Source organism: Lynx rufus, unplaced genomic scaffold, assembly GCF_022079265.1.
Source record: "Lynx rufus isolate CCGP_SWC_20201006 ecotype Redwood Valley unplaced genomic scaffold, mLynRuf1.p SCAF_4, whole genome shotgun sequence".
NCBI lineage: Eukaryota > Metazoa > Chordata > Mammalia > Carnivora > Felidae > Lynx > Lynx rufus.
The window spans coordinates 17,302,646-17,313,264 of record NW_025814856.1 but is presented as its reverse complement, the minus strand read 5'-3'; the positions used below and the strand labels follow the sequence as shown (position 1 = coordinate 17,313,264).

Below are 10,619 nucleotides of genomic sequence, written 5' to 3'. Positions count from 1 at the left end.
CCAGGGAAACTCCTCTCTCTCAAGGTGGCAGCATGATGACTTGGTCTTCATGGTGTGCAATTGTAACCTCGAATTTGCCCTGGCTAGGGGCCCAGTCAACCCTAAGAACTGCCCTTGCTAACCCCTCAGCCCATTAACAGCACTGACCCCCACCAGCCTCTAGGACTTGGACCTGGCTGGGACATCGCGTTCCTTCTCCGCTCAGGCAGAAATCTTTGGACAGAAACCGAGATGCCAGGCTGTGCTCTGTATGGAGGAAGGGAAACTCTCAGTCTCATTCTGGGTCTGGGTGTCCAGAGTTGAAGGGCAGCCTAGGGCACCTTCGGTGTCAGACATTGCCTGATCTTAAGAGGAGAGACTGAAGGTGGCGCCCGCAGAGACCTGATACCTCAAGGAGAGCTATGGCTCTGGCCACCAGTAGCGCCCACAGGCAGCCCATTGGCGGGTTTCTCGCCCCATCCCGCGGGGTCCTTCCACGAGAAGTCAAGACTTGGTATTCGCCTTTGTCGTACTCAGGGACCTGGGGCCGCGGCTATGGCCAGCTCCGCGCAGGTCTTTAGTCCCAGTTCTGCAGTTCTACCAGGTTTAGACAGGAGATTAAAAGTGAGCCAGGAGGGGCAGTACTAACCAGGCCGCAGGGGAGGAAGGGGTTAAATCTTCCGCCTTGGGGCTCGCCCAGCCTGAAGCTTGTCACTTAGGCCCCGCCCGACCACTCTGATTCGTCCAAGCCTTCCCTGTCCTATCCGGGGATTGGCCCCTCGGAGAGCGCCGAAGGTCCTCATCCCGGCCCCGCCTCCCGAGCCTCAGCGGCCTCCGGCCCCAGTTCCTGCAGCAGCCGGCGATTGGCAGGCCGCTGGCCATGGGGCTGTCGGAAGCGTTGGGGTGAGTGCAGGGCGTGGCGCTGGTTCCCCGTGTCTGTGTCCGCGAGCCGCCGCGTGGTCTCGGTGCAGAAGCCGGCTTGGGTTAGCTCCGAAGGCGTACCGCCAAGTCCGGAGCAGGCATCTGCCTGCAACGCCTGTGTTTGCCGCTTTGCCGATTTTCTGCAGGCAGCTATCCCCTGAAGCGAGGGATGGGGGCGGGAACTGGCGCGACCCTCTCTCCTGAGGACTGTGCGGGAAGCCACTCGAACGCCGCCCGCGAGCTGGCTTCGGGCCGCGGGAGGCGGCTGAGTGTGGAGAGACCCGGCCCAGGAGGTGCGCCGATGGGCGCGTTGGGGCGGGAGGTCGTCGTTGCACGGAGTCCATAACGGTGTCCTGAACCCACCTAGCTGTACAACTGATCCCGGATACTGGGATACGGCTGGAAGGGCTGCGGTGCCCTCCCAGAGGGAGGGGCCAATGATCTAGGCCCCGCCCTCCAAACACGCGCTCTGATGGGTGGTGGGGAGCGCTTTAAGAAGACCTGCGTGACTCACGGAGGAGGGGCAAGGGGGCTCAAAGATCTCTGTGAGACTGCGGTGCCAAGAGTCTGTGAGGATCTTCCTTGTGCGCACTCTACTCCCTTCTCCAAGCAGGACATCCAGGTTAGAGGCTCTTCCCAGGCGAGTTCCTACCCCTCCGGTGGGATCCTACCCCTAGGTCAGAGCTCACAGATCAGAACTTCCCTGAAAATTTTCCCAGCTGGGGAGTTTCCCCTCAGGGAAGATTCCTGCGCAGCGGAGATCTATTCTCAGGTGAAAGCTTTCACCCATTCCAGGTGGGAGCCTCCCCCAGGTAAGAGCTTCTCTTAGGTGAGAGTACCTTCCACATGAGAACTTTACTGGTAGGTGAAAACTTTCCCCACTGAGAAAGCTTCCTCCTCAGTATGAACTACCCCGCCCCCCCCCCCTTAAGAATTCCCTCGCCTCCAGATCTCCTATTCCTAGAGGAGATCCACCTCCCGCTTCAGGTGGGAGCCTGGGTAGATAAGAGATTCTCCCAAGACAGAACATACCTGGCTGATGAAAACTTTCCTGTCAGTTGAGAGCTTTCCCCTACGTGAGATCTCACCTGGGAACGGGAGTTCTTGAGGGGGGGATCTTCCCACTTTGAGTGGGAGCTTGCCTTTCCAGGTGACACCCCTTTCTCCAGGTGAGAACCATTCCCTGGCTTTGTGAGATTAAGCCTGAGTTTGTCCACAACCTGGACCCCGGGGCTGGAGGCCCAGGGGCAATCTTAGCCTCAGCACCTTCCTTCCCTTAGAGGGGAGCCCCTCTAAAGAAGAGCCTGCCTGAAGAGCTGGAACCCTGGTTGCTGGATCCCTTCCTTGTGTGTGCTCTCAGATGGCCAGCACGGAGCTCATGGAGCAGCTGGATAAGGACTCAGAGACTAAACAGGGATTGGCTGGGGGATGGGCTGGGGGGAGGGGAACAGTCAGCCTGGGACCTGGACCTGGCAGAGCGCTCACAGCTGTCCCTGGGTTGGAAATATGGATTGTGTTCATCCTGATGTGTTTTTGTAGGGAACTTTGGCCCAGTGAGAGACTTGTGCTAGACAAAGTTCAGGGATTGCCACTGGCTGGGCGTGGGGCCAGCTGGGAGCTGGACCTACCTAGATCTTGAGGATGACTCTCTGACTCCAGGTGGAAGTGTGAGGGAGGTTGGACCAGGGTTACACTCACTATGACTCTGGTCTTGCCACCCCAGTCAGAGGGACACAGAGGCACTGTTGCCTGTGACGCAGGCCATGGAGCTGAGGAAGCGAAACTACTACGTGGAACGGCCACTGCTGAATCAGGAACAGCTGGAGGAGCTGGGATGCTTGACCTCAGCCACCGAGACCCACCAGTGGCGAACCTGGTTTCAGTAAGGCTGAGGGTGGGGGCTGGGGGCACCGACAGGACTTAGGTAGACTGTGTTCCCAATGCCTACCATTGTGTCCTCAGGTGCTCCTACACTCGGGCCCGAGCCCTTCTCCTCCAACACCTCCCAGTTTTGGCGTGGCTACCCCGGTATCCCGTGCGTGACTGGCTCCTAGGTGACCTGTTGGCTGGCCTGAGTGTGGCCATTATGCAGCTACCACAGGGTGAGCCATACCTGACCCAAAGGCTGTACCCTCAGTCTTTGGGGGGTGATCTGCAGCCCTTCAAGGCCCTGGCCCGGAAGCCCTGTGGTCTTGTGCCCACCCACCACCCACCCCCATCTGAAGCTTTGAGCCCTGCCCCTGGAACTATGGACCATGACCTAGGGCTGGGATTCCCTCATCCTTTTCAAGGCCCAGTCTTCCAAGCCTACATTGCTACCATTTCGCCTCCAGGCCTGGCCTATGCCCTCCTTGCTGGACTGCCCCCCGTGTTTGGCCTCTACAGCTCTTTCTATCCTGTGTTTATCTACTTTCTGTTTGGCACTTCCCGGCACATCTCCGTGGGTGAGTGGAGCCAGGCTCAGCCTTGCAGGAGGATGTCCATGTTCCCCCATGGAGGACAGGATGAGGGCAGGCTGAGGAGGGCAAGGGAACTTAGGGAAGGGGACAGCATTGGTGTTGGGCTACTGGGAGACTGGCCCAAGGTCATTCCCAGGCAGGACTAGGCCTCTGACTGTGGGGCCACAGATTCAGGATAGCTTCTGGCTCCGGGAGGATGTGTGTGAGGCATTGCAAGGGGCCCAGAACTTGGCAGAGGCCTGACTAGCCTGAGGCAGGCCGTCCCCCTTTCCTCATTTCACCTTCCACGAGGGGAATGATTCTGAGCCGATGGACATGAGTGGAACAGCGCAGATGATGCAGGGCCAACGTTTCTAGCCACCCTCAAGAGCCCCTGAGCTCTGGGTTCATACATGACCACCAGCATTGCCTCTGTTTGTATGGCATAGTCTGAAGATACTTGTCTAGAGCTGAATGTCTCCTGGCCTCTGCCTTAAGGACAGGGCTCCTGGTTAGGGCAGTGCCCTCTTCCCTTCAGACCTGCCCTGACCTGTCCCTGCAGGTACCTTTGCTGTCATGTCTGTAATGGTGGGCAGTGTGACGGAATCCCTGGCCCCGGATGAGGACTTCCTGCAGGCTGAGAATGCTACAGTCGATGAGGAGGCCAGAGATGCTGCCCGGGTGCAACTGGCCGCCACACTCAGTGTCTTGGTCGGCCTCTTCCAGGTGCGGAGCAGTCAGGAGTATGTGTTTCCCACCCCCACTGCTGCCAACCCCATCCCCACCCTCACCTGCCAGTTCCCCTGAGTCTGACCATCGCTGCCCTTCTCACTATTGCTGTTCACTCATGCCCCTTGGATTCCACCTGCCCCGGGCTGTGCTCTAACTGCCCTGAGGGCCTTTGTCTTCCCTGACTGTCCTTGGCCACCCCACAGGTGGGGCTGGGCCTGGTCCACTTCGGCTTCGTGGTCACCTACCTGTCAGAGCCTCTGGTCCGCGGCTATACCACAGCCGCGTCCATACAGGTCTTCGTCTCGCAGCTCAAGTATGTGTTTGGCCTCCAACTGAGCAGCCGCTCTGGGCCGCTGTCCCTCATCTATGTGAGTGAGGGTGGGAGGAGGGACATGTAGGGTGTGCTCCACCATCTGGAGTGCTGGCTGTGACCCTGCCTCCCCTCAGACAGTTCTGGAGGTCTGCTGGAAGCTGCCCCAGAGCGTGGTTGGCACTGTGGTCACCGCATTGGTGGCAGGAGTGGTGCTGGTGCTGGTGAAACTGCTGAATGACAAACTGCAGCGACATCTGCCCCTGCCGCTCCCTGGGGAACTGCTCACGGTTCGGATTCTTCGGGGCAGGGGGGAAGGGCAAGGGAGGATATGTCCCTGCCAGCAGGTACCCTCGGGGATTTAAAGACCAGCCAGAGTGGGCACCAGGGAGAGTTCCTGGGGAGTGGCTGGAACCACAGCAGAAAGGTCCCATGTTGGTGCCTTCCAGTCCCCAAACAGCACCTTACCCGGTCGTCCACTTCTCCCCATCTCCTGAAGGCTTTGCTTCAGGCCCCCTTCTTCCCTGCCAAAGTAGTTTCTCTACACTCTGACTGTCCTCTCCCCCCAGCTCATCGGAGCCACAGGCATCTCCTATGGCGTGGGTCTGAAGCGCAGATTTGGGGTGGATGTCGTGGGCAACATTCCTGCAGGGTGAGCTCTGGCCCCTGTCGGGTTAGGGAGGGGTGGGCGGCCAGGGTTAGCACCCTCCTTTGGCCTCACAGATGCCCTTTGCAGGCTGGTGCCCCCAGTGGCCCCCAACCCCCAGCTGTTCGCCAGTCTTGTGGGCTATGCCTTCACCATCGCCGTGGTTGGTTTCGCCATTGCCATCTCACTGGGGAAGATCTTCGCCCTGAGGCACGGCTACCGGGTGGACAGCAACCAGGTCTGGCGGCAGGATATGGGGGCAGCTGGGTAAACACAGATGCCAGGGCCTGGGGGGTGGGGGTGGGGCAGTGTGTGGTATAGCAGGTGGGACAGGGGGAAATAGCAAACAAGGGGCGCCTGGGTGGATCGGTCAGTCGGTTAAGCATCCGACTTTGGCTCAGGTCATGATCACACGGTTTGTGGGTTTGAGCCCCATGTTGGGCTCTGTGCTGACAGCCTGGAGCCTGCTTCAGATTCTGTGTTTCTCTCTGCCCCTCCCCTGCTCATGCTCTGTCTCTGTCTCTGTCTCTCAAAAATAAATAAACATTAAAAAGAAAGAAAAGAAACAGCAAACAAATGTGCTGGGGCCACGCAGGGGACTGGGACAGTAGCCAGGGCATTCGGGACAGTAGCCAAGTCTGGAGGCTGTTGAATGAGGATGGAGGTTGGGGACACCTGGGCCTAGATACAGTGGTACGGTGACCAGACGTGACACACCCGCACTTCCCTCCACCAGGAGCTGGTGGCTCTCGGCCTCAGTAACCTCGTCGGGGGCATCTTCCGGTGCTTCCCTGTGAGCTGCTCCATGTCCCGCAGCCTGGTACAGGAGAGCACCGGGGGCAACACACAGGTGGGCTTCGGGTGCGGGTGTGCATCTGTGCGCACGCACACCGCTCTGGCTGGGCGGTCCTGCCTGCTCCTCCCTGCACCCTACTCCCCTACCCTCCACCCCACCCCACCCCCCTGCTCACTCCCACCCTGCAGGTGGCTGGGGCTGTCTCCTCCCTCTTCATCCTCATTATCATCGTCAAACTTGGGGAACTCTTCCAAGACCTGCCCAAGGTGAGCCGCCTCCTCCCCACAGCCAGGCTTGAGGGACCTGGCCAGGCCAGGGGCTCAAATCAGTCAGGTCCTAGGTGAGGGGCAGGGACACAAGCTCATGCCCTGTTTTTCAAGGTTGAGCTCTTTGGGGTGGGATTTGGAGTTAAGGATCAGGGATTGGAACCCTTCCGAGTGAGATCCAAGTTGCTCAGTTCAGGGGGCAGGTGGCGGCTGGCGTCGTGCGGGGCTCAGGCCCGGGTGGTCAGGGTTGTCAGCACCTGGGCGCCTCTCGGAAGTCCCTGGTGACACTCCCCTCACCCAGGCAGTCCTGGCAGCCGTCATTATCGTGAACCTGAAGGGCATGTTGAAGCAGTTCACCGACATATGTTCCCTCTGGAAGGCAAATCGAGTGGATCTGGTGAGAGGCCTGTGAGCCCATGGGTGGGGGTGGGGACCTACAGCAGGGCCCCCTCTAGAGTCTGTTGACCGCTGCCCTTTTGCTTCTAGCTCATCTGGCTGGTGACCTTTGTGGCCACCATCCTGCTGAACCTGGACCTTGGCCTGGCCGTTGCAGTGGTCTTCTCCCTGCTGCTTGTGGTGTTCCGTACGCAGCTGTGAGTCTCCCCTCTGGGTCCCCCCATCCCAGCTCGTGAGGGAGCAAGGCCCACACTTTCTCCCCACCGCTTTCCTGCATCTCGGGGGTCACCCAGGCTCCCTGGTACCCCCTCGCTGCCCCTTCCTCACATGGTCTCCTTCACAGGCCCCGCTACTCTGTCTTGGGGCAGGTACCAGACACGGATATTTACCGAGATGTGGCTGAGTACTCAGAGGTGGGTGGCAGGGGCTGAGCAGGAGGCCTGGGGGTGGGACAGAGGCTGAATGGGCCTTTGTTAGTCTTGTCTGCACCTGGCAAAGACCCTGGGGACTGAGGGTACTTTGGTCCTTGGAGCTTCAGGGGAGGAGTTCTAGTCTGCCACCCTCCTCAGAGCTAGGAAGGGACAGAGGAGGAGTGGATAGAGGGGCCATGGGAGCCTGAGGAGAGGGGTCTGTCTTATCCTGTGGAGCAGCTCTAGGACAGGAATGCTGGTGGGGCAGGAGCCTGGGGCATCAGGGTGAAGGAGAGGCTGTTTCTGATCTGATCAGCAGAGTTTCTACATCTCTATCATTCGTTTACCTCCTGAGAAGTTTCATGCTTAATAGTAGGGGCAGTGGAATAAAACAAGCCCATTCCTGCTGACTTGGAGACTTGGAGTCTGAGTACAGTATAATCAGGCAGAGGGAGGAGTGGTCAGGAGGGGGAGCAGCTCAGCTGGATGGAAAGGGAGGTGGGGGCACATTGTGCAGGCCCAAGTGCTGAGCAGAGACCTGGACTGTGTCCTGGGTGGAATGGGAGCTGGGGAGGGTCTCTCTGTGTACATGCAGAAAACAGACCACAGCGTGGGGGGTGGAGACCCAAGAGGAGGCCTAAGAGCCTAGCCTGGGTTTTAACAGAAGGGAGGGGAGATGGGAAGGGAAGGTTCAGGGTGCCCTGGAGGAAGCTTTGACGGGCTTGGCTGAGGGTCTGGGTGGTGGGGGTGAGGGGTAGGGAGCAGGATGAGGTGTTAGGGTTATATAGCCAAACCTGTGGCCCAAGGTCTGGGAGGGCAGGGGCTTGGTGATGGGGGGCCCTTGGGCCATACAGGAGAGGAAAGCAGGAGAGCAAGATACAACCAGGAGAGCAGAGGGCTCAGCCACCCCCAACCCTGACCCATCCCTAGGCCAGGGAGGTCCCAGGCGTGAAGATCTTCCGCTCCTCAGCCACCATGTACTTTGCTAATGCTGAGCTCTACAGCGATGCACTGAAGCAGAGGGTGAGGCCTGGGGTCCCCAGGGTGAGTGTCATAGGGTCCCTTACCTCCCCAGAATGTCTGCATCCCTTCTGACATTTCTCTCTAGTGCGGTGTGGATGTTGACCACCTCATCTCCCGGAAGAAGAAGCTGGTCAAGAAGCAGGAGCAAAAGCTGAAGCGACTGAAGAAGCTCCAGAAACAGGCAGGGGCCTCTCTGAGCCAGGGACTCCTGGCCTCCTGACTTCTTAACCTCATTCATTCCCCTCTTCTCCCTGATGCCCCCAGGACCCCTGCTTTGCTCCCCTGGTGGGTCAGTGCTCTGGGTGGAGTTTTGTTTTCTCCCACATCCTAAGCCAGTAACAAGCGTGGACCACCACAATCCTTTTCCAGTCTGGCTGTTCCTGGAGCTGGTCAGAACCCCACCACCTTCAGTCTGGCAGCCCTGGGTCCCAAGCTTCAGTTCCTGGCCTGCCTACCTGCCCAAAGCCTGGGGGTGGTACCAGACTTGCCTGGCTTGGCTGTCAGATGACAGCTGGGACAGCTTTTTATGGCCCCTCTCTTCCCCTGACCTAGACTGCCGCCTCCAAGGACACTTCTGTTTCTATCGAAGTCCACTCCAGCACCAGAGACATGGAGAGCAACAACGTGGAGGACTCCAAGGCCGAGGGAGAGGGGTCAGCCATGAGCTGCAGAGATGGGGGTGCCCATGCATGTCCTGAGAGGAAGGCCACGGACCTACCAGCTGTGGGTTTTAAGTGGTTGTGCCAGTGGCAGGGGGGTGGGTGGTGGATCAGATGCCCTATGGGGAGAGGTCTAGTGATCTGCCATAGATTCTGCTTGTGGCTCTCTGGTCTGCCATCGGAAGACCTTGAATTTGTAGAGTTCACAAGACCCCACAGTCTGTGCTCATGGGTAAAGGGAAAGGATTGGGAGTGGGGGAAAAATTTGGGATCAAAAGGGATGCCAGGCTCAACTAGAGACCCAGATGGTATGCCAGGGTGTCTGCGTTTGCACATGTGTCCCTGGGCCCCCTCCCTGCTCCGCCCTGGCTGACTGAGGGTAGGCTACAATTGCCCAGCACCCTCCCTTCTTAAGCCTCCCTAGTAAGCCTGGGTGCGGGAGGTAACAGAGCAGTATATGCAAGTCTGTATGTGCTCCTGAGTCTGGGCGTCCTCTCCTGTGTGTCCTCATGTGTCCCTCTTGCCTTTGCATACAAGAGACTCCCCACATCCTGGTTCTCCAGTGTCCCCTGAATGTCCCAATATATGTGGGTGTTTACATGCGTGCTCCCACATCTGACCCTATGTGTCCTTGTATGTCTGTGTGCTCCTTGACATCACCCCTTCATGGGCAGCCTTTGCAGTGTGTCCGGTTTGCCAGCAGGTGAGCACAGGGAATGAGCTAGAAGGTATGGCAGCCAGCGGTCAAGAAGGTGCTAAGGCCCCAGATGTGACCACACTGAAAGCCCTGGGCCTGCCTCAGCCGCACTTCCACAGCCTCATCCTGGATCTGGGAGCCCTCTCTTTTGTGGATACTGTGTGCCTCAAGAGCCTGAAGAATGTAAGGGGCTGGGGGCTGGGGACACTCCTAAGAAGAGCCCTGGGAGAGGACAAGTCCCCCTCAAGCCTCCCGACCCCATAACTAGATCCAAGAGCCCTCTGAGCTCCCCCTCAAAACTCCTTCCCACCCCAGCCTCCCTCTTCGGAACCCACAAGGCTCCCTCTGAGTCTGGCCCCCTTTTCTGCTGCAGATTTTCCGTGACTTCCGAGAGATCGAGGTGGAGGTGTACATGGCCGCCTGCCACAGTGCGTGGGGTGGGGACATGAGCGGTCTGGGAGGGGAGTGGGCTCTTCCAGCCAAGGAGTTAAGGTCTCTGAAACTGGAGGTCAGAGGTGTCTTGAGGGGGCAGGGGTCAAGGATCAAGAGTGACTGGAGGTTTAGATGTAGCCTCAGGGGTAGAGGTCAGGGACGAAATGGGTCAGGGTATTCGGGGGACTGGGGTTGGGGTTCCTGGTGGTTCTATGAGTCAGGGGAGACCTATTCCTTGCCTACAGCCCCTGTGGTTGCCCAGCTTGAGGCTGGGCACTTCTTCGATGCATCGATCACTAAGCAGCATCTCTTTGCCTCTGTCCACGATGCTGTCCTCTTTGCCCTCCAACACCCGAGGTCCAGCCCTGCCAGCCCTGTTTTGGTGAGCTGGCCTCTGTCTTGCTGAGCTTTTTGTCTGTCTACTGCTTGTCCCTACCCTGACCCCCAGCTTCAGGAAGTCCACCCTTCCTGGATGGATCTGCCCCTGGTGGACCCATTGCTGCCCCTTCCTGCCTTTAGCTGAAGCTGCTCCTGGGAGCAGGGGTTGCTGTCCTGGGGGAAGGGGCTGATATGTGTCCTTTGGAAACTGACCAGAGCCTCCCCTCCTCTGCCTCCTCAGATGACCAAACTCTGACCATGCTGCCACCCTGCCTGAGACTGCTCCCCTCTGAATGTTGTAACTTGTGAGAACGACCCCCCCCAACCCTGGGCTGCCTCCAGATGTCCCCCAGGAGTCCCCTCCGTATAAACACACACACATACACACAACTCAGGGATGGAGGTTCTGGGACTCCAAGTTCAGTGCTATAGGCCTGGGACGGGGCACTGGAGTCAGACTGGCACTGGCTGGGTTGGGGGAAGATGTATGATTTTAGCCCCAGAAATAAAGATTTATTTGCCTAACACCAGGCTCT

At 58.7% G+C, this 10,619-nt stretch overlaps 1 protein-coding gene across 3 annotated transcripts; it reads left to right on the top strand.

The window, feature by feature from the left end:
* The first annotated feature begins 825 nt into the window (after nt 1-825).
* Nucleotides 826-10,608, top strand: SLC26A6 (solute carrier family 26 member 6). 3 transcript variants are annotated; one of them, XM_047096549.1, is made up of 21 exons: nt 826-882; nt 2,624-2,782; nt 2,863-3,002; nt 3,234-3,344; nt 3,901-4,064; nt 4,274-4,438; nt 4,518-4,670; nt 4,950-5,032; nt 5,117-5,264; nt 5,763-5,876; nt 6,011-6,088; nt 6,390-6,485; nt 6,575-6,681; nt 6,828-6,897; nt 7,825-7,917; nt 8,003-8,098; nt 8,470-8,640; nt 9,280-9,456; nt 9,647-9,701; nt 9,951-10,087; nt 10,325-10,608. In XM_047096549.1, the coding sequence occupies exons 1-21, from the start codon at nt 860-862 to the stop codon at nt 10,337-10,339; spliced, it is 2,355 nt and encodes a 784-aa protein (XP_046952505.1). In that variant the 5' UTR covers nt 826-859; the 3' UTR covers nt 10,340-10,608. The 3 variants fall into 3 exon arrangements, with proteins under 3 accessions (XP_046952505.1, XP_046952507.1, XP_046952506.1); XM_047096550.1 differs by lacking the exon at nt 826-882 and adding an exon at nt 906-1,522; XM_047096551.1 differs by lacking the exon at nt 7,825-7,917.
* Nucleotides 10,609-10,619: the final 11 nt, after the last annotated feature.

Bases quoted from the DNA above. Each gene is read 5' to 3' on its own strand.
- SLC26A6 (XM_047096549.1), top strand. From the start codon at position 860: ATGGGGCTGTCGGAAGCGTTGGG. The intron at 4,065-4,273 runs GTGCGGAGCAGT...GCCACCCCACAG, and splicing joins TCTTGGTCGGCCTCTTCCAG to GTGGGGCTGGGCCTGGTCCA. The intron at 4,439-4,517 runs GTGAGTGAGGGT...GCCTCCCCTCAG, and splicing joins GGCCGCTGTCCCTCATCTAT to ACAGTTCTGGAGGTCTGCTG.